Genomic DNA, 27,248 nt, shown 5'->3' with positions numbered 1-27,248 from the left:
GGCCGGGGCTCCCCCCCAGGGCCGCCCCCCGGCACGGCCCGGTTTCCCTCCCCCGGTGCCACCCGGGGTGCGCGTGTGCGGGTGTCCCCTCCTCCCCGCCGGCAGCAGCCCCGGTGGCGGCCGCGCCGCCTCGCCTCGGGCCCAAGATGGCGGCGGGTCCGTCGGGCGCCGCCTTTGTTGGGCGCGGGGGGCCGGGCGGCGGCGGCGGCGCGTGCGCGCTGAGGCGCGGCCAGAGGCGGCTGCGGCGGGCGGCGGTGGAGCCCCGGCCCCGGCCCTGCCCGGCCCTGCCCGGCCCCTGCCCGCGGCCCCGGCCCCTGCCCGCGGCCCCCGGCTCGGAGCGGCGCCCGCGTGGATGGGATGGAAGCGGGACCCTCGGGAGCAGGTAGGGGCGGCGGCGGCGGCGGCGGGGGGGGCGGCGGGCGCGCACTGAGGGGATTGGGGGGGGGGGGGTGCACGATCGGACCGGGGACCCCCGCTGTAGGGCCCGGAGGGGGGGGCTGTAACGGGGAGCTGCGCGGTGGGGTGTGCGGGGTGGGGGCCGGGCGGTGGGGGGATGTGCGGCGGGGGAGGGGGGGGGATGTGCTGTGGGAAGAAGCGGGGGGGCCCTGCGGTGGGGTGTCGGGGTGTGTGGGGGGGTGTCTGAGCGCGGGGGGGTGAGGGGCAGACCGGGCAAGGGGGGTGTCTGGGCGGTGGGGGGGTGCGGGGAACGCGCCCGTCTGGGGCTGCAGCCCGCCCGGGGGGGCTGCGGGGCCGCCCCGCTCTTGGGGTGGGCGCAGAGGAGAGGACAGGCCGGGCCCCCCCGGGGTGCCCTGGGGAGCCGCAGCCACGCGAGGGCAGGGGGAAGGAGCCGGGGGGGGGTGTCTGGGGGTCAGAGCCCCCGCGGGGTTGGGGTGGGGGGCCGGGGGGCCGCGTCTGGCTGCAGGGTGGGGAGCGCGGGGTGCCCCCGAAGCCCCGCGCCAGGGGCCTGTGTAGCACCGAGGAGCAGCAGCGGCCCCCCCGCTCCCTCTGGGTGTGCGTGTCACCCCCACACCCCCCCCCCCCCCCCCCGTGCGGTGTTTCGGGGCGCGGGGCCGGCGATGCTGAGCGCCGTGACAGCACGAAGCGGCTCCTCGGCATGCGCGGGGCCGGGGCGGTGCGTGGCGAGGGGCCGCGGGGGGGCTGAGCCTCCCAGTCACCCCCCAAACCCCCCCCGGCCCCCCCAGTCCTACCTCCGCACGCAGCTGACGGCCCCTTCGCACCCGCCCGCTCGGCGGGGGCTCGCAGAGCGGTTCCCCCAAAACTCGCCCTCCCGCCCGTGGTGTCAGCAGCCGCGAGCTGCCGTGAGCTCGTGTGCTCGTGTGCTCCGAGTCGCAGAAGGATTCGGGTCCCTCAGATCAGTCGGGAGGAGGGGAGGGAGCGATGGGGACAGGGCAGCGCTGCCCTTGCGTGGCCTCGCGCTGGCAACTTTGCCGCCCGTTGTAACGCGGCGGCAGCAGCGCGAGGTTTTTGACATAAAACTGTCGCACGGTCACCATCAAACTTTGGTCCTTCCTTGCGGCGTTCGGTTTGAAGCGTGGCACAGAGATCCCTTCCCGTCTGCGTTACCTCCTGGCTGCCGGCGCTTTGTGTTTGGGGCTGATTTACGGGCCTCTGGAAGCTGTGATTTGGCAGCTGCGCTGGGCGTCGCGGGCTTTGCCGGCGCTTCGGGGCGACGTAGATAACGCCACCGGCCGCCCGCGCCCTCCAGCCTTGGCTAATTCTGGGAAGGTGCTTTAAAACAACCTCCCGGGCGCGACGGGGCCATGTGCAGGGCGACGGGTTTGGGTTTTGGTCCCGCTGATGGCGCGGGGGGTCCCCGGGGCGGCGGGGGCTGAGCTGGGAGCGGGGCTCTGATGCTGCGCTCTTGGGAGTTTCTCCTTTTCTCCCCAAATCTGGCTGGGGGACGTCTGCTCCCGCCCGGCTCACCCTGCCTGCAGGGGAGACGTTTACGCCGTGTCGCAGGGTTCGCCGCGGATCCCGCCCTGCCTCAGCATCCCGACGGAGCCCGGGCGCGGGGCTGAGCCTCGCGTCGGAGCCTGGCTGATGCCGGGCAGGGACCTGCCGGGGTAAGAAAGCAGAAACCCGGCGTGTGTCTGGATGCGCCTGATGTGAAGATGCCAGGAAAGGCGGCGGGGCAACCTGGGACGTCTTCTGACCCGCAGGCACTGCTCGGGGAGGCACGTGTGTGCTACTTTTAAAAACTGAAGTCGATTTCCCCCCAGCTTTTAGTTTTCTTTATCCGTCACAAACTTCCTAAAAGCTGTTAATCTTAACCGTTGTCTTCCTGTGCTAAACCCTGTAAAAGCCCCAAAGCTGTTCCGTCTGTTGGATCTCTTTATCTTCAGGAAACATGAAATCACGCGTGCCTGTTTCTGGGACAGGATTATACTGAGAAACAAAGCTGGGAGAAGCACCTTGCCCCGAGACACGGCACAGTATGATTTATCTCTGAACACTTTCTGCAGCTTCTCTCTAAACCGTGGGAAGAACAAAACAGGGACAAGTTATTAAGATGGCAGACTAAAAGGAAGCCAAATCGAGCAGCAAAGAGCTGCTCTTTGGGCAGGGTGACCCGTGGCGAAGCTGCCTGCGGGTTTTAACCTCCTCCCTGGGAGCCCCTGGCCCTGCAGGGCCAGCACCCTCGGCACGGGGACACAGAGGGACACGGAGGGGAGCTGGCGTCGCCTTTGTCCTGTCCCCTCCAGTGCGGGGGCTGCCTTTGTCTGCTGCTCCGGCTCCACAGGTCCCTGCCTGCCGCCGGAAGGTCTGCGGGAGCGACAGGGACCCCGCGGGGTGGGCAGGGGGGTGCCAGCCTCTGCCCCTGCTGGGTGCCGTCCGTGGGCACCCCGGGCTGGCGGTGACACAGGCCGGACGGTGCGTCTGGCAGAGGTGGTGGCACTCGTGATACTGGGTGCTTCTCACGCCCCATTGGAGGGACAGAAAAGGGGACGTGGAGCTGGGGCTGGCTCAGCAAGACCCTCACGGGTCGGCTCGTGCCACCTCGTGTTGAGCCGTGTCTGTGCCCGCGCCGCTGGCGTCCCCGTGCCGCTCCCCCAGGAGCCGAAGCAGCTGGTTTGCAGTCCCAGTGGATGGTGTGATGGAGGTGCCAATGCTCTTGCTGCTGGTTTTTCGGCTCCCTTGCAGCATCCGCGGGTCTCTGCCCGGCCCAGGGGCTGCGGGACTGCGCAGGGCTGCAGGAGCGCCGGCGGCAGCAGGGCAGGGTTTGAACTTGACCCTTCAGAGTTCATCGCCCGTGATTTCCAAGAGGTTTGACACGGCACCACGATGCCCTTTGCAGTGCTTGGTGCTCAGTATTGAGGATACAAAGAGCTAAACCGCTTTCAGAAGTAAATACCACAGTCAAAACAGATTAGAGCCTGTTTTGGCGCATTTCTTGGACACAGCCAGCACGGCGTGGGGCGGGAGCAGCACTTGGGCAGCTCAGAGTTTCCCTCAGAAGATGGGCTCTGGTGCGCAGGACGGGTTTAATGCTCGACGGCCGCAGCCAGAGCCCTCTGTCCTGCCTGGGCGCGATCTACTTAAAACTCAGTTTAGTGTGGAATGGAGAAGCGCCTGCAGCTGCATGAGCCTGGTTGTGCTCGCGGCGCCTTGGGGAGGAGCGGGCGGGTGCGATGCCTGGGTTGGCGGAGATGGGGTGGAGCGCGCCGAAGTCTGGGCTTTGTGGGGCGGCGTCGGTCACTGCTTCGAGCTGGCGGGTTTGAAGACCTCGAGCCTGGAGATGGGCGAATGGAGCCGATTGCTCACCCCGCCAGCAGCCGCCTTTCCTGCTGGTGCTGCCGCTTGCTTTGCCTCCCGACGGGGGTTTCACTTCCCTGGGGAGTTTCTGGGGCTGGTTTAGGGTGGGAGATGGCTCAGGGCGAGGACGGACCACGCTGCGTGTCCGGGCTTTGGTGCCGTGGCCCCGCTTGCTCCTCTCCAGTCCTGGCTGTATTTGTGTGCGGGGAGGGGCCCGTCCGGACCCGCCGCCGCAATAAAACTCCCTTTTGTCTGGGCCCCGTTCCCGCGGCCCCTCGGCTGAATGTGGCGCTGGAGAGGATTTAAATGACATGGTAATTTCATGCCGTCCCACCGGCGGCTTTGCCCGGGCGCAGGCAGCTGTTGGGCAGCGGGTCGTGTTCTCCAGCTGTTACGATAAATAACAGAAACAAAGCGTATTCCAGCACTAATTGCCCCAAACGGACTTTCACCTGGGCAGTGCTGCCCTCGCCGCCGCCTCTGCCCACGCCCGGCGGAGGGGTGGCGGTGGCGATGCTCCCGCCGCCGGCGCGTCCCCAGGGCACGGCTTTTGTGTGCGAAAGTCTGTGATTTCTCGCGGGCCGCTGAATTTATAATGGCAGGCGGATTTCATCCCGCTCACTGGCCGCATTGTGCTGCAGGAACAACACTCGCCCTCCAGCCCCTGGCCCCGGGCGCCCGCATTTACATGACAAAGTGGGAGCCTGTGCGGCTTTGCCATGGAGAGTTGAGGTATGCAGAAGCCCCCCTGTCCCCGGCGGGTTTGGGTCGTTTTTTAATGAGGCTTCTTCTACCGAAGAGGAACCAGCACGTTTTGTTGTTGGCCCCAGAAGTGCTGCTCCGAGCTGCAGCCGGGGGCTGCGGGCGCGGGGGGCCCGGGCATGCCACGTCGGTTCCCTGGCACAGCGTCCCCCGAGCCGGGCGCGGGGCGGCTTTCCGGAGGATCGTGGGGGGACCCTGAGCGCCCTGGGGCAGGGATGTGGTGCGGGAAGGGGTGAGCCTGTCCTGCGTGTTCATCCAAGGGCTTTGGGGTCTCTCCTGCCTGGGCCGAAGCAGCCAAGGCCAGGCGAGAGCCTGTCTCCTGCGCCAGAGGTGCCGGGTGCCGCGGCTCCCGTTGGGCGCTGAGTGTCACCCCTGGTCCCCCCCGTGTCACTGCTCCTTGTCACATTCTGGGTAGGCACCATGCGCAGGCACTGGGAGATAATGGCTTTGTAAAAATCTTTGGATCTCAATGTAATTTAGAAAGGAAAAGTCATTATCGCTCCCCGTTTTGCTGGAAACGGGCGGCTGCTCCGGCTCGTCGCATTCAAGGACAGTGTGTCTGCGGTCGCCAAAATAAAACCCTCTGAGTCAGCCCCGGGGTGAACTTTCCCATCCTCACCGCTGGTTCCGTGTCCCGCCCTGGCCTTTGCAGAGCATCTTCCCGCCGTCGCGGCGCTGCTCCCGCCGGCCGGGCTGCCCACTTACATTATCTTGTGTTTGCAATTTCTCGTGGCTCACGTCAAACTTCTGAGCCAACTTCTGTGTTGCTGGAGGCTGCCTCCATCTCTGATTCACGATCCTAATCGTGAGGTTTTATGTTCATAAAGCATCTGGTGATCCTCCGGCGAGAGGGTTTGTGTGGCAAAGCGTTACTTTTGGGCTGACGGGGGTGCAGGGTGGGTGTGGGACTGTTCGGTGGCCCCTCTGCAGCACGACTTCTGCCAGCCCCAAACCTGCTTCAGCGCTTCTCCAGCACCAAAGTGCTGCCCGGCGGCTGCTGCCCCGTGTCCCCTCTGTCCATGGGGATACCGTGGGCACGTGGGGACGCCATCCTGCTCACGCACGGCTGCCGGGAGTGTCTCTGTGGTGGGAAGGTCCAGAAGAGGAGCTGCGGGTGCTGGCCTTGCCGTGGCTGCAGGGAAGGCAGCGGGAGCTGCTGTCCTCCAGCAAGTGAGCTGAGCAGTTTCTCACTTGAAAGGCAGAGCAGGGACCGGAGGCTCCAGCAGCGCTGGCAAATACCTCTTTGATTGCAAACCATGATTTAAAAATGCATCAGCTTGCAGCCAGGGAGCTGGCGATTGCCAAGAAATGTTTGTCATGTGGAGACATGAATTACACCTCGAGTAGCTCATCTGAAAATCAGTTTCTTAAAATGAGCTGCCCTGGAGCGCGGCACAGGCGTTTGTCCCGGGGTGCTGGCAGCCGCCCTGTCCCCGAGCAGCTGCCAGTGCCTGTGGGGGTCTGAGCCCCGCGTTGGCCTCGGAGATCCCCGTCCTGCCCGTCGGACTGCTCCGAGTCCCGTGCTGCCCCTGTCTGAGGAGGTGCTGGGGCCGGGCTAGTCCCAGCCCTGGGGCTCCTGGCGGGTTTTGGGGCTCTCTGCAGGGCAGAGGCAAGAGCAGAGGTTGGCTTTGCAGAAGCTGATGCCACAGTTTGGTCCCTGGATGCCCACGAGGGTCATCCGTCCCCTTGGCGTCCTGTGGCGCGGTGGCCTTCCATCGGCAGGAAAAGCCTTGCAGAAACGGGGTGCAGAAGTAAAAAGCAAATTTGGAGCTTGGTTTGCTGCTCTTCTGTTTCTCTGCTTCTGATATTTTTAGCCTGGAATTGAAATTTGGATTTAAAAAGAAAGTGGATGGGAGCAAGGGGTGCTAAGAGCACCATGTGTTCAGGAGCTGAAATTAGAGCCGGGCTGCTGTTCGGGGCGACTTGGCCAGTTGGCCACCCAGATGGAGCCGCCGAGCAGCCACGCGCTGCGCTCCCCGCACCCGGCCCAGCTGGCCGAGACCTCGCGGGGTCTGAGAAATGGAACAGAAGATGCAAACTGGGATGGGTGGAGACGGGTAAAGCGGGAACCGGGCAGGGAGGGCAGATCTCGCCTCGGGGAGCAGCGGCGTTGAACGCTGCTGCCTTGGCAATGTTTTAAGAGGCCGTTGAGCCCCGGGGTGCTGGCGGTTCGGTCCTGAGGCCGAGCACTGGTGCCCATCCTGTGCCTTTGCCAGTAGGTCTGGGTGATGGGCTTTAGCAAAAACCGGTGCTTCCCTCTTCACACGTTTGGGGCCCGTGCTGCTTGAAGAGGGGATTTGGAATTGATTTTTTTGTTTTGCTACCTCCCACAATCCATAGGAGGTTTTCATCAAAGTGGTTTTAATTTTCTCTGTTTTTTATCAGCAACTTCCCTGGAGTTAGCCTTACTTATCGATGTGACTTTTGTTGGTTTTTTTTCCGAACAGCAGTTGAGAATTGCGTTGGGGAGGGGTTAAGGATAAAAGGAAAGTTCAGGTACTTGGGACTTGAGTTATCCTGCGACCTGGAGTTTGAAACACCATTGTAATAACCAGTATAAACCCGAAGTGAGCGGTTATCCTGCAAAATCTAGCAGTTAAATAATCGCATACTGCAGATGCAATAACATGTTTCCTGTTTCTTGTGGCATCCTCCCTCCCGCAGCGAGTTGAAATTTGCTGGAGGATGGAGGGGAAACGCAGGTGTCTGCAGGTCCCTGCCGGGGCAGTATCCAGGGAATCGTGTCCCCTGGAGAGGGGCAGACCTGCAGCTCCGTGCCGGTGGAGCTGCCATAGCCTGCGCCACACGAGGCAGCGGGGCCACTCCCGGCTCCTCAGCCTCTTGCTTCGCCCCCAGCAGAAGTCCTGGGTGTCGCCAGGGCCATATTTCTCCGTATTTCTCCCCCCGGCGCAGACGTGGTCCCTCGCCTCCTCCCGCCGGGCAGAGCCTCCCCATTGTGCCGGCGTTGGCTTGTAAATCAGCGGGACAAAGGCTGCCTGTGCTGCCGGGGCGTCCCGGCTGAGCTCCCCGCCGCAGGACCACCCTGGCGTGGGGGCAGAGGGTGCCTCAAACCCTTTCCCAGCTAAAACCAGCCCCGGGTGTTCCGTGAGCTGGAGGAAGATGCGTGGAGGCAGGGGTGGAGTGTATCCACCAGCCACAGCTGGCAGATGGAATGGCCAGACCGCTCTGTTCGTGGCAAAGCCCCTGGGCAGCGTTAGAGGGGAGCATTCTCCTTTGGGGTTCACAACAGTTTCCCATTTCTCCTCACTCCGTGACCCAGCAAGTCCGGAGCCGCCTCCCGCTCGGCGCTGGGGAGGTGTCAGGCCGGGGATATTTTTGGAGCTGCCCTTACAACAAAGCACCGGAGCCCAGCGCGGGTCGGCTTTGATGTCGCCGTCGCTGCCGTGCGGGCGATGCTCGGCCCCCGCTGCCCTTGTTGGTTGGCAAACGCCGTCCCGGGGAAGGGGGCGCTGGGGGCGCCCCAGGGAGACGCTGCCGGAGGGTTTCCTCCCGCGGGGGCTGGGGAGGGGGTGGGCAACGAAAAGACACTGCAGCCCTGGGAGGGCTGCCCTTGGTCTAAGTGTATCTTCACAAACTCAGCGTGCCAGCGTCTCCCACACGCTTCAGGTGAAGGTTGCTGCTGCTGCAGCCCCAAACGTGTCTTTTTGTTGCCCATCGCTTCCCCAGCCCCTGCGGGAGGAAACCCTCCGGCAGCGTCTCCCCGGGCTGGAGAGTTTCTTGCTGTTCTGGTTGTTTGCGTATTGCGACATTTCTTGTGCGAAACAGAAGTTGGAGTGCAGGTCTGCGGCAGCGGAGCGGGCGCTGTCAGACTCTTTTAATGTGGACATCAGGTACAATCTGCCCTTCGGTGTCAGGAGAACCGTGTGTGGCCGCCTGTCCCTGCATCTGGCCAGGGAATTGAGGTTTGCCAGGACATGGGGGTGCCTGTGGTCGGGACGGGCAGTGGGAGTCCTTTGTCCCTCGCAGGTCTGTCCTGCGGCCACGCGTGGCCCCAGTTCCTTTCCCGAAGGCAGAGCCGAGGTTATTTACCTGCCGGGGGATGGTTTGACATCGGCGGGGCGCAGGGCTTGGCGCTGCCCTTTGGCACTTGCTGAGCGGTGCCCAGAGAAGTTGTGTCCGGCTGTGCTGGTCCCAGTCCGGCCACCGCTGCCTCCTGGCAGGAGTGGGAGTGGTGGGAGACCCCCAGGTTTGGGATGGGGTGACAGGGAGCGCCGTGACTCTGCACTGTCTGTCCGGGCGCGGGGTTCCTCCCAGCCCTCCTGACCCGTTTTCTCTCCCCGCAGCTGCAGGCGCATACCTGCCACCGTTGCAGCAGGTCTTTCAAGCGCCGCGGCGGCCCGGGATAGGAACTGTTGGGAAACCCATCAAGCTCTTGGCCAACTACTTTGAAGTGGACATTCCCAAGATTGATGTGTATCACTATGAAGTGGATATCAAACCCGACAAATGTCCACGCAGAGTCAACAGGTAAGGCAAGTATTAGAGGTTTTGGCACGTGTTCCCCGCTTCCAGTTTCCTTATGGAGGCTCCCTAAGTGCCTGTCCCTGTGGTCACCAGTGGAAGCCCCCCTCGGGGTGACATGTGGCCCCACCAGCCCTGTCTGTGCACAGCGCTGGTTCCCGACAGCTGCGGAGGTCCTGAACCTCAGCACAGGCCCCTGCTTCTTCAAAGCAGCTGCGCTATTTTGGCAACAATCCTGTATTTAAAAATAGCAAGCCCTAGACCTTGGGCCATCGCGTACTTTTCTGTTCTTTGTTTTCCTTTTCGGTGTCCTGTTGGCGGCCTCGCAGCCTGGGTAGCTCTGTGCCCCGAAGGCCGGCGAGCAGATGCTGCAGATGCTTTTGGTGGCCGCGGGCAGCGAGTCGCTCCCTCTCGCCCTCCCGGCACACGCGGCGGGTTTGCGGCCGGCTCCGGCGGTGCCCATTCCTGTGTGCCGTGTCAACTCATTCTGCTGCAGCCGATGCAGCCTGTGGCTGCCTGGCCCCCCTGCCCGGGGCGCGGACTCTCTAGTGCCCTGTGGCTCAGAAGTGCCCCTGGGGAGGGGGGCTGGGGACGGGGCAGGCTGCAGAAGGTAACAGGTTGTAAAGTAACCGGCAAAACAAACCTCACCCCTCTCTTCTCCCTGCCCCTCTTTCTCGCCCCGCTCGCCTGCGTAGGGAAGTCGTGGAGTACATGGTACAGCACTTCAAACCGCAGATCTTCGGCGACCGAAAGCCTGTCTACGATGGGAAGAAGAACATCTACACTGTCACGGCCTTACCCATTGGAAACGAGCGGGTAAGGGGGGGCAGGAGCCCCGTGCAGGCAGCGTGACCTGCCTCCTGCTAAAAACAACCTCCTGCCCTTGCGTCTGCGGGGGGGCCATGATGGCTTCCCTCCCTTCTGCACCCAGGTTGACTTTGAGGTGACGATCCCAGGGGAAGGCAAGGACAGGATATTTAAGGTCTCCATCAAATGGATGGCCATCGTGAGCTGGCGCATGCTGCACGAGGCCCTGGTCAGCGGGCAGATCCCCGTCCCCCTGGAGTCCGTCCAGGCCTTGGATGTCGCCATGAGGCACCTGGCTTCCATGAGGTACCTGTGCCGGGGGGCGGCGGGGGCCGTGCGGGGCGGGGACCGGCTGTCCTCGGCCAGCAGTGGTGGCTGGCACTGGCCTTGATGCTCTTTGGGAGGAGGTGACCGTGCCTGCCGCCCCGCTCCGTGCGAGCGCTCGGGGTGCTCCTGCGAGAGAGATAAATGGGGTGAGCGGTGGCTCGGGGGGGCCGGGGGCGTGTCGCGGTCGCTGCCCTGTGCTGTTTGACGCCGTTTTCTAACGGGAACCTGCTGTAGCCTTTCCAACCGCAGGCAGTAAAGGCTTTGTACGCTCGCCATCAGTTAGCTCTGACAGTCCTAATGTGCTGTAGAAATGTGCCTGAAGCACTATAGGCAGAGGCGTATCAGCAATAAATGATCGAAGTATTAATTTTCTTATTTTCTCAGGTACACTCCTGTCGGCCGCTCCTTCTTCTCCCCCCCCGAAGGTTACTACCACCCCCTGGGAGGGGGCAGGGAGGTCTGGTTCGGTTTCCACCAGTCGGTCAGACCTGCCATGTGGAAGATGATGCTCAACATTGACGGTGACTTATTTTTCCTGCTGGGGATCTGCGGCGGGGGGGCTGGGTGTGTTTGGGGAGGCTGGATCCGCCCGGCTCTCGGGCCGGGTCCGTCTGCTGGGAGAGAGCAGAGACGCATCGTGGTACCTGTCCCGCAGTGTCGGCCACCGCCTTCTACAAAGCCCAGCCCGTCATCGAGTTCATGTGCGAGGTGCTGGACATCCGGAACATCGATGAGCAGCCGAAGCCCCTGACGGACTCGCAGAGAGTGCGTTTCACCAAGGAGATCAAAGGTAGAGCCCCTGGGCAGTGCTGGGGGACCTGGCCCTGGCCCCTGCGGTGAGGTGGGGCTACAGGGGTTGCACATTTAAACCGTTACGTCCCTCGTGCGCTTCGCCGCGAGCGTACCCGCTCTGCAAACTGTTTGTTATTTAAGGGAGGTGTTGGCAGCGTCCCGGGGAAGTTGGGCAAAGGGGCATTGCTCCTGCCTTTGCCAGTGACGCCGCTGCGTCTCCCTGTCTCACACCAGGTCTGAAAGTCGAGGTCACCCACTGCGGGCAGATGAAGAGGAAATACCGTGTCTGTAACGTTACCCGGCGGCCAGCCAGCCACCAGACGTAAGGCGGGTGGGAAGATGCCCTTGGAAAAATCTGAGCTCTTCTCCTTTTTAGCAGCTGCTGGTGTCGTTAGGGAGAGCGGGACGGGAAGCTCCAGCCTGGAGGGCGGCGGGAGCCGTGTCCGTGCTCTGCAGCGCTTTGGGGCGCGGTGCAGCGAGCGGGGTGCCGGGCAGGGCGGAGCTCAGGGGATGCTTTGCCTGGCGGGCGGCACGCTGCAGCGGGCGGGAGCTGACGTGCCAGGAGGCGCCCTAGTTTTTACCTCCGAGTTTGGTTTTCTTCTCTCTTAAAATAGACGCTGCCAAAGCAGAAGCTTTGTCTGGGGATAAAGCGATTCCCTGCCTTGAAATGATTTACGTGCCCTGGGAGCAGGCTGGGCCTGGGCACCCGTCCGGGTTGGGGGGCTGCCCCGCGCCCCACAGCCCCCCACAGACGGGGGCTGCAGCACCTGGCCGCGGTGCCCTCAGCACCGAGCTGTCGGGTGCCACAGCCCACGGGTGTTTCCAGGGCTCATGGCCGGGGTTTGCCCTGGGGATTGCCCCCAGGGAGGTGTGGAAGCAAAATGGGGTTCAAGGCAGAGGCTGGGGGAGAGCAGGTGGGGCCCCCCCGCGCAGGCAGTGGAAGGAGGGGCTGCGCTCGTGCTCTCAGCTGGGTGCTCATGAGGGGAGCTGGAGGCGAGGCGGGGGGTGTTTTTCAGGCTGTTCGCCCCCTGTGTTTCTGCAGTGTTTCTGGAAATTTTGGCAACAGTAAAAAAAAAAATAATTTAAAAAAACAGCCTAAAACCAAAAAAACACAACAATAAATTTTGGCTCATGCTGTACAAACCCAAGTGCTGGCAGAAAAATCTCTGCTCCCGATTTGTGCCTGATACCAAACCAGCAGTGCCCGCGCCGGGCGGCCCCGTCGGGCTGCAGAGCCCCCACCGAAGCGGGGGCACCTCCCGCGCCACAACCGCGTTTCCTCGTCACTCAGCCCCGTCTCTGGGGGGGCCTCTTGGGGCTCTCCGCCTGCACCCCTCTTCCCCTGCGCTCCAGCATCCTTGGGTCCCAGCCCCGGGGCTTGGTGAGCGCAGGAGGAATGCGACGCCTCGCCAGGGCCTTCGGGCCTGCTCGTCTGTCTAATTTTGGCTCCGTAAAGAATATCGGGTCAATTCTTCATTTTCACGGAGCTCTTTCTGGAGCCGGGAGCAGCTGGTGCTGGGTGAGGCCGGGTATCACATGCTCAGGCTACAGACAGCACAGCCCCCTCAGCCCTGCCTCTGGGAAGGTTAATTTTTATTTTTACTCCCTGTGGTTGTGAAGGGAGTTGTGCCCCTCCTGCCCGCCGCGCTCTGCCCTCCCGGAGCTGCTGCCCCGTCCCGGTTAACCCTTCCCCGGGGCTCAGCCTGGCTCCACGGGAGGGCACAAGCCCCGAGTGCCAGCGTATTTATGTACCTGACAGCGGCATGCGTGGCACGTCCTGCAATAAACATTTGCCCTGATTAGCTGGATTAGTGAGGGAGAGCTTTATTTAGGGACCTCAGTCCCACGCTGGGGTCGGAATATTCCTGACTCGATTTCTGAAAATACCACTGTTGTGCTTTTTGTTTTCTTTTATGGGAGCTCGGAGCGGGAGCTGCCAGCTCCCTCTCTGCCCAGCCAGAGCAAGTAGTACTCGAGGTCTGGAAGTCTCTGTTTTGAGTAGGTGCATCCTTCGTGTCCTGCCTCTGCCAGGTTTCCCCTGCAGCTGGAGAGCGGTCAGACAGTGGAGTGCACAGTGGCACAGTACTTTAAGCAGAAATACAACCTGCAGCTGAAATACCCCCACCTGCCCTGTCTCCAGGTTGGCCAGGAGCAGAAGCACACGTACCTGCCCTTGGAGGTGAGTGCCGGGCGCTGTGCAAAGCAAAGGCAGAAGTGGCCTTTGCTGGCAGATGCATGACAAGATTCTGCAGCTAACGTGTCCTGGGCGCTGGTTGCCTCAGTGTTGACCTGGCAAGAGCCGCTTTTGCGGAGAGAGGAGACTGTTTACTGCTGTAAAAATGCCATTTTCCTGCAGCTGCCAGCTTGGCACCTCTGGTTTGGGGCTGGCTGCCGGGCTCGAGGGCCGTGCCCGCGGGGCAGCTCAGCCGTGGTCCCCTGCGTCTCGCCGGTCCCTAACGCGTGGCTGCTGTCTCTCCCCTGCCGTGCAGGTGTGCAACATCGTGGCAGGCCAGCGGTGCATCAAGAAGCTCACCGACAATCAAACATCCACCATGATAAAAGCAACAGCCAGGTCTGCCCCGGACAGACAGGAGGAAATTAGTCGCCTGGTAGGTGGCCCGAGTACCTGGAAGGGACAGGGGGACAGTGTTGGGGCTGCGGCTCTGATGGCAGATTATGGCATCGTGTCCGTGATGGACCTTGTTGGGGTTCTGCTGCTCTGCGCTGGACAGTGGGACCTGCCCCGAAGGTGCTGGTGGGGCTCGTGGCTTGACTTTATCCCCCTCTTCTCACGGAATCCCCAGTCAGAGATGCCCACGTGTGTGTCGTGGGCACAAAGGGACCATGGAAACTCGTGTGCGGCGAGTCCAGGTCCTCATGCTGATGGAACCTGACCCAAAGGGAGCTGGAACTAAAAACAGGAAAAACAAATTAGAGAAATGGCCCCAGCGCCGGATGTCCGTGGGGACTGTGCGTTGCGGGGCTGCGGTGCCGGAGCTCCACCGGGTCAGGCTGGGGCGAGGCAGCGGAACCCAGCCCTGCAGCGCCCGGGCGGGAGCTGGTTAATGCTGCTGGTCTCACCCACACCGCTGCCTCTGGGCTTTCCAGGCCGGGGACACTCGATATTTGTTGTGGGACTCTTGATAACAGTCTCGTCAGTGTGAACCTTCCCACAGAAACCTTAAATCTGAGGAGCAGGCCCTGCTCTCAGTTGCGTTGGTCAGTGCAGTCAGAAATCAGGCCCCCGCGGGTCGGTTTGGAGGACGGGGTTTGGTCCTTTGCGTTGAACCTCTTGCCCCCCCTCACTGAGGGGATTCAGCTCTGTAGAGAACAGGACGTCAGGTGCCCGCGTTTCCCGGCCAGCTGAAGCTCTGTGGGATGCAGCAGCTGGTGTCGCTCCCTCCCATGGCCCTTCCTTCCCTCCGCAGATGAAGAATGCCAGCTACAACCTGGATCCGTACATTCAGGAGTTTGGGATCAAGGTGAAGGATGACATGACGGAGGTGACGGGGAGGGTCCTGCCGGCGCCCATCCTGCAGTACGGCGGCAGGGTAAGCAGGGCCTTGTGCACAGAGAAGCTTTCACGCCTGGAAACGCTGGGTCTCAACAAAACTTGTGCTACCGTCAGGGTTATCGATTAGAGATGGAATTTTTTCTCACAGTGCCTTGGGTTTGGGTTTTGGTTTTGGTTTTTTTTTTGCGACATAACTCTTCTGAAAGTTGTAGGCAGGAATCACTCGATGACAAAAGAGGGAGCTGAAGGGGAGAGGGAGCTCTGGTGAATTTTCTGTCACCTTTGAGGAGCTGAGCTTCTGTCTTGCCCGTCGCCACATGCGGCGGCAGCCTCTGCCGGCGCAGGGGGTTGGCTCCGGCGGGGCCGTGCGGGTGCTCCCCGGGGGCTGCCGGCGTGGGGCCGGGCAGGACGCAGCCGCGCTCTGATCGTCCGTTTGCCTTCGCAGAACCGGGCCATTGCAACTCCCAACCAGGGCGTGTGGGACATGCGAGGGAAGCAGTTCTACAACGGCATTGAGATCAAAGTCTGGGCGATCGCCTGCTTTGCCCCGCAGAAGCAGTGTCGAGAGGAAGTGCTGAAGTAAGGAAAGGGGCAGCCTGCGCGGGTGGGGTGACGTGGGGGAGCCGTGGCTCGGGATGCGGCCACCCTGCTGCTCCCAGCCTGGGCCTGCATGTCCCGCAGCGTTAACGCTGGCTCTGAATGGCTTGTGGTACAGATCTGACCCAGCTCAGGGCTGGCTCTTCAGTCCTGTTAGTTTAGCCAGTGTCTGACGGCTCATCCTGGCTGCAGCCAGCCCCTGAGCCTTCGCAGAGCCCCCCAGGTCGGGGCGAGCACGTCGGCACTGCAGCACGTGGGAGCTGACGGTCAGGCTCTCCCACCTGCTCTCTGCCTCGGGCAGCTGCAGTGTCGTGATTGATAACTGCCAGCCCTAAAGCTGTGCTGAACTCTCCTTGGCTGAACCTCCTCAGAGAGGCAGGGTTGTGAGGGATATTTAATTAGAATTTCCCCCAATACCCATTCTGAAATAATATAATTCATGCAGGAAGTATCCTAACTCACCGTGGATTTTTATTACAGAGGAGTCAGGCTTTTTGAAAAGCTTTGGGAGCTTTGAGATTCTCTGCTTCGGTAGCAAAGTGACAAGAGAGTGGGGCCAGTTTATCTGATTTAGGGAAACAGTCAGCTCAGGTTTGGATTCTGCTGGGCACTCGAGTTTCTCCTGACCGAGAGTGGGAGCACTGTGCACTGCGTGTGCCTCTGCTGGGTGCTGGGGATGGTTTGGGGCAGCTCAAAGTCTGGGTACCTGGGTGGAGGGGGAGTGACACCGCACTCCTGTGATCCCTCTGGGGCGCAGCTGGGAACCCCATGCTCCCTCTGGCTCTCCCTGCATCAAATATATCCTTGGCAGTCCGAAAATCCAGAGCACTTTGTCAGGTTTGGTAAGTGCAGGCTTGCCTCAGCTTTGCAGATCATCTGGAAATGGGGCAAGTCTGCTCCCCCTTCCCCGGCTTTCTCACGGAGGAGGCTCACAGCTCTGTCACTCTTCAGGCAGAGGGTACCAAGAGGGGATGGGTCAGCTCTAAGACGTGTTGGTCTTGCGTTTCCCGTGCCGGGCGCTCTCTGGATGCTGTAAAACCACAGACGTGCTGAGTGATGTCCCCGCCGCTGTCCTGCGCCGCAGCCCTCCAGCTGCGGTGCCCGGGCCGCGCGGCGCAGCTGCCGTGCCGAAGGGCTCAGGCTGAGGGCTTCTCCTCTCGGGCACAGGAACTTCACGGACCAGCTGCGCAAGATCTCCAAAGACGCGGGGATGCCGATCCAGGGGCAGCCCTGTTTCTGTAAATACGCCCAGGGTGCGGACAGCGTGGAGCCCATGTTTCGACACCTCAAGAACACCTATTCGGGGCTTCAGCTCATCATCGTCATCCTGCCAGGGAAGACTCCGGTGTACGGTGAGTCCGGGGCAGGGGTGAGCGGAGGGGAGAGGGGCTTTGCTCTCACTCGCAGGGCCAGCTCTGCTCCTCCCGCGGTGGTTTCTCGCCCCATTTCCAAGGATGCCGCTGGAGGCGGCGCGTTGCTGATTGCCCATCTCTTCACCCGCTTCCTCTGCCCGCAGCCGAGGTGAAGCGCGTTGGGGACACCCTCCTGGGAATGGCCACGCAGTGCGTCCAGGTCAAGAACGTGGTGAAGACCTCCCCGCAGACCCTTTCCAACCTCTGCCTCAAGATCAACGTCAAGCTTGGCGGGATCAACAACATCCTTGTGCCTCACCAGCGGTTCGTACGGCCGCTGCCTCTCGCGCTTTTGGGGCTTGTTTCCCGAGTGCCTCGTGGGGGGGCTGCCTGGTGTTACCTTGGGAGGGGGGGGCCTGTGGGCGGCTGCGCAAAGTAGCTGTTTGAAATGGGGGTTCGCAGCCTGTTTGAAATGGGGGTTCGCAGCGTGTCTCGCCTTGTCATGAGCTGTTGATGTGGCCAGGCCAGAGCCCACAGGTTGGGAGGTGTCCTCTGTGTGATCTGCTCCTCTGCTGGCCTCTGCATCGCCCTGAGCTGGCCCCCAAAGGCTGACTGCTGCTTCCTCTTCTCTCCCACCAGCTCTGCCGTCTTTCAGCAGCCCGTGATCTTCCTCGGGGCCGATGTCACTCACCCACCAGCAGGAGATGGGAAGAAACCCTCCATAACAGCTGTAAGTTCCCTGTCTGGGGCCGGGCTCGGTGCCCACGAGCTCTGCGGGGACGTGGGAGCTGGAACCGGACTCGTGTATCCATAAAGGGGCTGTGCCACTCCTGTCTCTGTGGGGACACTTCCCGGGGTGGCTCCATGCCCCATCGGGTGTTTGGATCCCGCTCCTGGGGCGGTGGGTCTCTGCAGAGGAGCTGTGGTTTTGGGGAGCCGCTGGCGGCTGCCAGCAGATGGGGCTCACCATGTGCCGGACCCCGCGGGCGGTGCCGGGGTCTTCCCTGCACATCCCAGCCCTTCCGTGCAGCCCCCAGGTGGGAGAGCTGGGTTTTGGAGGTGGGGGGGAAACTGGGGTGGACTGGGCTTCTTCTGAGCCTTTTGGGGAGGAGATTTTGCCTTCTCAAATGGGTAATGAGTGTCCACGGAGGAGGTGCTGCCCGCGGGCCGGTGAGGCCGTGGGCTCATGCCCCCCATCAGGCTGTAAGACCTTGTGCTCGCTGCGGCGAAGCAGAGTGTCAGGTTCTTGTAGTGTCTGTTTTAATTAAGCACATCAGCATTTTCCTATTAACTTCTTAACTTCCCTGAACTCATAGCTCGGGTTTTCCTTGGCAGGCAGATGTTTCTTTGGAGGAGTGTTTTTCCTTAATTAGAAGGGGTTGGGAAATGCTGTTGGCTGTTTGCTGTAGGTGTGGGTGGGACGGAACAGTCTGTTTCCTGGCGGCAGTGCTTCCCCTCTGAAAACATCTTCTGTGTTTTTCTGTGCGGGACCACTGGGGGTTTTTTTCCTTAATTTTTTTATGAAAGCTTTTTTGAAGCTGCAGGGGAGGAGGAGGATAGAGCCTTCAGATGCCCTTGATCTTGTCCTTGGTGTGTTATTAATGAGACAGTAGAAGGGGGTCCGTGGCTGAAGCCAAAGGAAACATTTCTGTTGTGCATTGGGTCTGGTGGTGCAGCCCCCACCCTGGAGCTCTGTTTGCAAAGGAAAAGTGAAACCGCTGCGGCGGGCAGGGGCAGCAGGCTCGGCAGCACTGGGCGTGTGGGGTCTGGGGTGCTTCCCCTCCGCTCGGGGACCCACACGGGGAAGTCCCCGCTGGCCGCGGTGCAGCGCAGCAGCCGGGCGTTTGTCTCCCAGCGTGGGCCACCATCTGCCTTGACACCCGTGACTCAGGCTGCGCCCCCAGCCCGGCGTCACGGCCAAGCCCGGCTGCTCTCGGCCTGCGTGCCCTGACGTCTCTGAGGTCTCCCCTGCGGAGCGCCCGCCTGCGCTGGGAACTCCCCGCTCGACGGCTCAACCGCGCCGTGTCCTCCGGCACCGGCAGCACAGCCCGCGGCCGGCTGGGGCAGCTCCGCTGCCTGCGGCCGAGCGAGGGGCGGCGCAGGGCTGTGATGCCGGGAGATGCTCCGTGCAGCGCTGACCTGGTTCAGGCACCTTTTGGGCGGAGGGTCTCCGGGGTGTCATTGTACCCCGGGGGTGTCACTGTACCCCGGGGGCGTCATTGCCCTGATGAGAACAGCAGAGCAGGGTTTGGGGTCACGCAGTCCTTTGTGGAAGGAAAAACCTCTCGAGTGAGGGATGGAGGGAGAAGGGCTTAGGCAGGTGGAAAGGGCAGCCCCGCTCCCCCCTCACCCCTCTGCTGCTGGGCGGGAGGAGCGAAGCGGGGCAGAACAGCAGCAGCCCCCACAGCCACGTCGCTCAGTGGCACCAGCCAAATTGTCTCACGTGGAAATTCCCATAAATGCTGCAGAGGGCACAGCAGAGCGTGAAACCGGGGCGTGGCGGTGACCAGGGATGTCCCTTCTGGGCTCTAGTTGCCTGTGCAGTATTTGCTGTCCCGTCCCCTGATCCGTGAGCTCGGGTGCTCTGCCCGCTGCCAGCTGTGGGGGTCGGAAGCAGGCAGAGGCCGGGAACATCCCGTGTCCCCTCCGTCCTTCCCGTTGTAACGCGCGGGCCTGGCCCGTCTCTGTCGCCGCAGGTCGTGGGCAGCATGGACGCCCACCCCAGCCGGTACTGTGCCACCGTGCGCGTCCAGCGTCCTCGCCAGGAAATCATCGAGGACTTGTCCTACATGGTGAGGGAGCTCCTCATCCAGTTCTACAAATCCACCCGCTTCAAACCCACCAGGATCATTTTCTACCGCGATGGCGTTCCCGAGGGGCAGCTCCCGCAGGTGGGGACCCCTCGGATCCCCGCCGGCTGCACCGGCTCCCGCGGGGTTCCCTGAGGGTGCAGGGGGCCGCTGGGTGCCCCTGTGTCCCCTCACACTGCCCACCCTTGTCTCTCCAGATCCTTCACTATGAGCTCCTAGCAATCCGAGACGCCTGCATCAAACTGGAAAAGGATTACCAGCCTGGCATCACCTACATCGTCGTCCAGAAAAGGCATCACACCCGTCTCTTCTGCGCAGACAAGAACGAGAGGGTGAGTGCCGCGGGGGGCCGGGGCCGGAGCTGATTCATCCCCGGCCTTTAGGACGAGCCAGCCCTGACTCCGCCGGGGGAAGCTCGCCGCTGGCAGGCAGAGAGCTCTTCTCAATGAAACGTGCTGCTTGGTTGAGTCCCGCATCCGTGCGGATTAGGCAGCCTCCAGAAACCCAGACAGCTGTTTGCTGTTATTATGAGTTACTGGGTGCTGATGATCCTGGTGACTCTCTTGAAATAGCCTCTGTCAGCTTGAAAACATCTGTTGTTTTGGTGATAGCTGGAGCCGCTGACGCGACAGGATGATAAACCCCTCGCTTGCTCACAGCTTGTTCGTCTCTGCTGTGCAGTAACACTGATTGCTGTAGCTTTTCCTAGACTCAGTCTGAATTTAGTGGTTAAGTCTAGTCTAACGAAGCTCTGGCTCTACCTAAGCATGAAGGTTTAATCTTGGGAACTGAGGGCAGTTTTTGATCAGGGTGTAGAAGCCCCAGCATCTCAGGGCAGAGACTCTAGCATATGCTCTGCAGAGATTCCTGGAGTGCTGCTCACTTAATCCTCGTTTCTGCAGTGAGATGGGCCGGTGCCCAGCCTCGCCCTGCCTGCTGTCCTGCTGCTGCTGTTTGCTGGATCTCCGTGTCATGTCTGGTGTTGGTGCCTGTGGAAAATGCCAGCAAGGCTGTTTGAGCGGGGAGCAGAGCAGGATAAGCTGCTTCTGTCTCCAGTGAACAGGCACTGGGGGAGCGGCTCTGCATGGTGCTCCCCAGCTGAGCTGCGAGATGGGGACCCTGCACCATGGCCCTGGGGCAGGGCGAGTGTGTTACGGACGGTGCTCTGGGCAGCTGGAAATAACCAAACTCTGCAGCGCTTGGATCTCTCTTTCTATTCCCTGTAGATTGGGAAGAGCGGGAACATCCCAGCAGGAACAACAGTGGATACAAATATCACCCACCCCTTTGAGTTCGACTTCTACCTGTGCAGTCATGCAGGCATTCAGGTACCGCGCCGCGGAGCCGTGGCTGCTGTTGCAGATCGTGCATCCGAGCTGGCCCCGTCGTAGCCTCCCTCCCTCCCTCCCTCCCTCCCTCCCTGCGGCGCCGGAGCCGTGGGCATCTCGAGCCGAGCTGCTGTCGCGGGGGTTTGGCGAGCAGGTGCCAGGATGGCGCTGCTGCTGCATTATGTAGCACGTACTCAGTTTCTCTCCTGGAGCCAAGGATCTCTCCTACGAGATTTTCCTCCTTCAGAGTGGCCAATTCAGCAGCTTGTCAGCTGGTGTCTGAGCGTGCCGGGCTCGCTGGGGCGCCTGGTCGTCAGCAGGGACCTGCTGTCTGGCTGCGGGCGGGAGAGCTGGGCCCAGCCGTCCCTGGAGCAGGCGGCTTGTTCGCAGCTGCCTTTCTGCAGGCAGCCAAGATTAGTCAGAAACTGTACTGAAAAAATGGCACTTATTTCATCTACAGCTGCTTCCGCAAGGCAGGCTCCTTGGCTTCCTCTCCCCCTGCGCGGGCAGCGGGGAGCCGGCCCGGGTCGGTGGGATTCGTGCCGCCGGGAGTTGTGTGGTGGCGGGAGCTGGGGGTGGCGGCGCAGAAGCCCCGAGTGTTGCACCTCGGTGCTGAGGCCTCGCCGTGCCCGTGCACCCGTGGGGCCCTCAAATTCGGGAGGCCCGGGCATCTCTCCTGCCCGGGCTGCCCGCGGGCTCGTCACAGTCGGGTGGTCAGGACACGAGGCAGCTGCCTGTGGTTGCCTGTGTCTGGGTGCAGGCAGCACCCCTCATGCTGCCCCCTCTCCTTCGCAGGGTACGAGCCGGCCATCCCATTACTACGTGCTCTGGGATGACAACCGGTTCACCGCGGATGAGCTGCAGATCCTCACGTACCAGCTGTGCCATACCTACGTGCGCTGCACCCGCTCGGTCTCCATCCCAGCCCCGGCGTACTACGCCCGGCTCGTGGCGTTCCGAGCCCGGTACCATCTCGTGGACAAGGAGCACGACAGGTGAGGGGGCTCTGCCCGCGGCCCGGGGGGGCAGACCCCAGGGGGGCAGGGGCACGAGTGCCCGGGACTGGTGGGGTTTAACCCCAGGCAGTGACTAAGCACCGCGCAGCCACTTGCTCGCTCCATAATGATAATAATAATTGTAACAAAAAGGAAGATAACAAAAAGAGAGAGAAATAAAACCCAAGACAGACAAGTGATGCCCAATGCATTGCTCAGCACCTGCTGAGCAGCGCCCAGCCAGTCCCCAAGCAGTAATCCACCCCTCCCAGCCAGCTGCCCCCAGTTTATATACTGGGCGTGATGTGACATGGTCTGGAATATCCCTCTGGGCAGTTGGGCTCAGCCCCCCCCAGCTCCTGCAGCCCCCCCCAGCTCCTGCAGCCCCCCCCCAGCTCCTGCAGCCCCCCCCCAGCTCCTGCAGCCCCCCCCCAGCTCCTGCAGCCCCCCCCAGCTCCTGCAGCCCCCCCCCAGCTCCTGCAGCCCCCCCCAGCTCCTGCAGCCCCCCCCAGCTCCTGCAGCCCCCCCCAGCTCCTGCAGCCCCCCCAGCTCCTGCAGCCCCCCCCCAGCTCCTGCAGCCCCCCCCCAGCTCCTGCAGCCCCCCCCCAGCTCCTGCAGCCCCCCCCCAGCTCCTGCAGCCCCCCCCCAGCTCCTGCAGCCCCCCCCCAGCTCCTGCAGCCCCCCCCCAGCTCCTGCAGCCCCCCCCCCAGCTCCTGCAGCCCCCCCCCAGCTCCTGCAGCCCCCCCCCAGCTCCTGCAGCCCCCCCCCAGCTCCTGCAGCCCCCCCCAGCTCCTGCAGCCCCCCCCAGCTCCTGCAGCCCCCCGCCAGCTCCTGCAGCCCCCCCCAGCTCCTGCAGCCCCCCCCCAGCTCCTGCAGCCCCCCCCAGCTCCTGCAGCCCCCCCCAGCATCCTCACTGGCAGGGCAGAAGCTGAAAAATCCTCTGACTTAGGGTGAGCCCTACCTGGCAACAACTAAACCCTCAGCTGTTATCAGCATTATTCTCATGCTGAATCCAAACCACAGCACTGTGCCAGCTACCAGGAAGAAAATTAACTGTACCCCAGCTGAAACTAGGACCGTGTCTGCCCCTTCTCTTACACCACGTACGCTGTGCCCGGTCCCACACCTCCCAGTCCATCCCGGGGCCATGAGCACCCTGCCCGGGGGTTCGAAAGTGCCCGTGTCAGACCCTTCCCTGGGGGAGACCCGCCCCCAGCTGCATCCTCTTCGGTGCCAGCTCTGGGGGAACTGGGGATAAAGGGAGTGAAATCCCCTCCTGAGCTCATCCCGGGCCTGGAGGGGCTTCCCTGGGCTGTTTGAGCGTTCCTGGCCACCTTGTGCTGCCGGTGCTCGCGGACCCTGATCTCCAGGGGGGTTCTCAGTGTTCCTGGGGGGCAAATATGAAATAATTATGCAATGATTTCCTTGATTTTTCAGTGGCGAGGGCAGCCATATATCTGGACAGAGCAACGGCAGAGACCCCCAGGCCTTGGCGAAGGCTGTGCAGGTTCATCAGGACACTTTACGTACCATGTACTTTGCTTGAAAGCCTAACTTTTGTTACCTCACTCAAGAAAGCTTTCAGATTTGTAGGAGCCATACAAAAAAGGAAGCATTGGGACACCTTGTTTTTTTTTCCAATGAGAAATCACTGCAGGGCAGGCAGCGTCAATTCGAGGCAGGAGACCAGCACCACGGGACAGAAAGATCCAACACCTTTGTAGGATTGGAAGAGACTGATGATTATTTTTTTAATTTTTTCTGGCTTTGCAAAATTTTGACCTGACCAAACACATGAAGGCATTCAAGGAAGGGATAAAACTCCCAGGAGGCGGAAGCAGGTTTTCATTTTTAAGATGCAATACTATAGACTCCTGACTGTGAAATGGCGGATTTGGTCCTCCGTTGCCCACCAGGCGCTGGTAGGTATTTTTTGTGGGGGTTGGGGGGAGGGGATTTTTAGAGCCTTAAAACAGAAGACTAGATTTATAAAACTAATATTTTAGAATATGAGATGCTTTAATGGGTTAAGGGGGAAAAAACCAACTAGTTTATAGGAGAATTCTAACACTAACAGTTCCCCGCCCCCGAATAATTCCCCCCATATAATGTAAGGCACCCTAGCACTTAGCTCAGAACTGAAAACTGTCTTCCTCGTGTTAAAAGCTAGTTAGCTGCTGCCATTTGAAGCAACAGTCACAGACTTTTCCATGGGTGAGTGCCTTACTACGATGCTGCAAAATTTCAATGTTTTTAATCTTGTAAGGAAAATAGTAATCTTGTCTTGATGGTGGTCCATATTTCCATCGGAAGGAGTTAATTTCTACGGTCCTAAGTTGCAGTTTGTGTTAGATCACGACCTCATGGTGGTTAAACTCCATTGAAAGATGTGCACTTTCATACAGGACACGTTTAATGGCTGCTGACCCATTTTTGTTTCCAGTGTACTACTTGTTATTTAAAACCCTTTCTGACAAATGGGGGCATCTTCATCCCATGAGGACAGAAATCGCTAATCGATTTTTTTTTCTTTTTTTTTTTTTTCTTTTTTTTTTTTCCTGAATTTTTATGATGGACACCGGGATTTTTTTACTAAACATTATTTTTATACGATACTGAGTCTGTTGCCAAAATCCACAAGTCATTAACATTCTCAGAGTTTACATCACCGCGCTTCCTGAGGCTGTGCGCTCACACCAGAGATTTCTGACGTTTCCTGGCCGATGAGTGCTACCAACTGCAGTCCCTGCAGCGCCGGGCACCCCTCAGCGCCCCTCTGCCCTGTGCCTCCGGCACGTCTCTGCCCGGGTCGGCTGCTTCCCGAAGTACCACGTCCCCCAACTCCAGCACCTCCAAACTGTCACCCTCTCTGCTGCTAGGTTATGCTGCTCTTTGTGCCATGGTATCACTGATCTCATGCACAGGGATTTTTATTCTGAAAGCGCACCAGGTTTGTTCCTTAGTCAGAATGATGAAATCCTTGTTACTGTCGTGGGGGGAAACTCCTACCGATTTGTGTTTGTAACAGGAAAAAAGCCTTTTTCCCAACAGTACCATAGTGACTGCTTTTCAGCCTCATTTTGCTGCACAGAATGACCGTTCTGCACAGCAGGGCAGTAGTAGCAACTCATTACCAGTATCATGTGGGCAGATTATCTGGGGTTTTTTCTACAAAAGTGGGCACAGCGCTTCCTCCAGGAGAAAAAATGACGCCCGTGCTCCTACCAAGCTCTTAAAGGGAAGAGCTCTGTTATTTTACTGCCAAACGTGAACGCATTTCCAAGGCAGGTCCCCCGCAAGCACTGCCCCTTGTCAGTCCGCGTGGATAGAAGCACACCTCTTGGTTTTGTACTTTCTGACATTCAAACTTGCCTTGCCTTCATGAAAACCACATTGGTCATGTTGGCCCATTGATCTGTCCTAACACCGGGAATTCACTCTACCCATTTTCTTTTTGGGCAACGTGTTTGTGAAAAATGAAGACATCGATATGCTATGCAAACTAAGTGCTGAGCCCTCTGATGTCATGTTTTGTGAAGATCCTACGTTTAGCACAGTCCTGTTTTTTCCTCAAGACTACAGTATTCGGTTCATATTCTCCTTTGCACCTTGTGTCAACCTCCACTGCTGTATATCTGCAAGGTGACGGGGAGGAGACCAGGAACTATTCATGGTCAGTAGAGTAGTGAACTCCTAGGAAGGCTTTTAGAGCGTAGGGAATGCATCAACACTAAGTGTCAACATGAGAAGCCTACATTCCTGTACACAAGTGCCTGCATAGTGACACAAATCCAGCACCTCCATCTCATCCTCAGAACTCGGGCTTGTGTTCGTTGAAAGCAAAATGATCTCAGAGGGGCTGTACCCACTCACCTTGTGTTAGAAAGCCCCTCGTTAAGAATAAAATTGGGGTTAAGGTCAAGGTTCTCTCTGCAAATCAGTTTGTTCACCAGCATTACAACGGAAAGCACCTGGCTGCTCTTCTGCAGCAAGGGGCAAAGGTATTTTGGTTTCTAGTTTTTATTTTAGTGTTTTAGTTGGGTCTAGAATTCTGAAATGTCTTTTAGTAGCTGTGGCATAGCACGTGCCATTTTTAACCATTTGAAAAGAGATAGTGTGGGCATTTACAGAAACAGCTTGTTGCTCTGTAACAATTTTTTTTTTTAACCTTGAGACTTGAAATGTAAAATGGACCTTTAAGATTTGCACTCATTTGTAAGGTGGCTGTTCATAGAAAACTATGAATGAAGACTCGCTGATGTAGCACCTACTTTTAACAGCAATTTTAACTACACAAAAGCTTCACAGCTTCTGAAACTCTCAGCTGTTGACTTGCAGATCGTGTTCTGCCCTTATTTCACCGTCTGCGTTGGGTTTTCATGGTTTTGAATAAATAAAAAAGCCAAACTCAGTAGCTGCTGTGCCCTTTAAACCCTATTTCCATTTTGAAGAAATCGAGAAGGGGTTTGAGTTACCCGCATGTTTTGTATAACGGACTATGCACTGTACCCTCTACGCGGCTCCAGCATTCAGCATTTCTACCCTTTTCTTGTCCGAGATGCAAACGAGTAACTGCATGTTGAGGTGCTGTGCGTTTTGCTACCCGTAGTGGATAGTGTTAACCCGGATACATATCAGGATTTGTAGTTAGCCACAAACCCCCCACGGACATCCCGAATGGCTCCCGAGTCTCTGCCTTCTCCGTGCGCACGTGTTCCTTCTGCAACTGGAAACATCGCCAGGTGCATGCAGTTTTGTGGGAAGAGGAGTAACTTTCATTTACCTGTCAGTTGTTGAATGCTGTTTGTTTCCCTTATCTCATATCTGAACGTAGCGGGGCCGAGGGGGCAGAGCAGCCCTCTCTCCCCCCAGAGCTTCCAGGGGCGGTCGGGGTGTCCTGGTGTTCGCAAGCGTACGACCCGATGTCTTAGTCTCAAAAAGCCCAAGCGTTCAACGTTGCCTCGCGGAAGGTTTTCTTCTTGGAAAATCAGTGTGAAATAAAGGAATGTGATTCTTTCAGGAAGGGAAGCCAGACAGCAGGACAGCAATAAACAAGTGAAAATTCATATCTTGCCTGAGTGATTTGCACTTCAATAGTTGTGAAAGAAAATTTACGGGACTCCAGTGCTTTTGTGTTCAATTTCTAGCCCCTTTCGTACCTCCTTTATACGAGCAAGTGTTGAACTGTACATGGGGTGTTCACAAGACACTCTGTTTGGGTTGTTATTTTTCTTGTGGTTTTGGTTTTTTTATTTTTTTTGCTTTAGCTTGAACTCTGTATGGTCCATTTGTTAAATAGACGTGAACAGTTGATGTACAGTACTTACTAAACAAGCAGCAGCACAAAACTTATTTTATTAAGAAAATATGGCTTATATTTTAAAGGTTGAATATCAATTTTTTTTTTTTTTGTATGCGTGGAATTAAGACTGGTAAAGAGTAACAAAATCCTTGGATTAGGCCAAAAGGAAATACTGTAAGATCATAACCACCTCTTTATTAAAGAAAACGGTATGATTAAAGAGCTCCAGAACATTGTATTTATATTTGATTTGATTTGATTGCCTTTGTGGATTTTTTAAATTTTTTTTAATTTTTTTTTTTTTTGCCTCGGTCCTGATTTTTGCTTGCAACTTTGACTTTGCAGTCCCAAGTGTCTGTTACCCTGTAACTGTTGGCAGAAGACCTAAATAAAAGCAATGTGAATA

The 27,248-nt window shown here is 59.3% G+C and overlaps 1 protein-coding gene across 1 annotated transcript; it reads left to right on the top strand.

Moving 5' to 3' along the window:
- The first annotated feature begins 254 nt into the window (after positions 1–254).
- LOC141969778 (protein argonaute-1) lies at positions 255–27,248 on the top strand. The gene is made up of 19 exons (XM_074925857.1): positions 255–382; positions 8,841–9,024; positions 9,714–9,834; positions 9,950–10,131; positions 10,537–10,673; positions 10,808–10,942; positions 11,179–11,266; positions 12,976–13,123; positions 13,434–13,553; positions 14,373–14,495; positions 14,904–15,037; positions 16,223–16,407; positions 16,572–16,731; positions 17,047–17,137; positions 19,104–19,298; positions 19,415–19,549; positions 20,444–20,545; positions 21,341–21,540; positions 22,978–27,248. The coding sequence occupies exons 1-19, from the start codon at positions 358–360 to the stop codon at positions 23,084–23,086; spliced, it is 2,574 nt and encodes an 857-aa protein (XP_074781958.1). The 5' UTR covers positions 255–357; the 3' UTR covers positions 23,087–27,248.

This window comes from Athene noctua, chromosome 24 (assembly GCF_965140245.1).
Source record: "Athene noctua chromosome 24, bAthNoc1.hap1.1, whole genome shotgun sequence".
NCBI lineage: Eukaryota > Metazoa > Chordata > Aves > Strigiformes > Strigidae > Athene > Athene noctua.
This window is presented reverse-complemented; position numbering and strand designations above follow the sequence as displayed.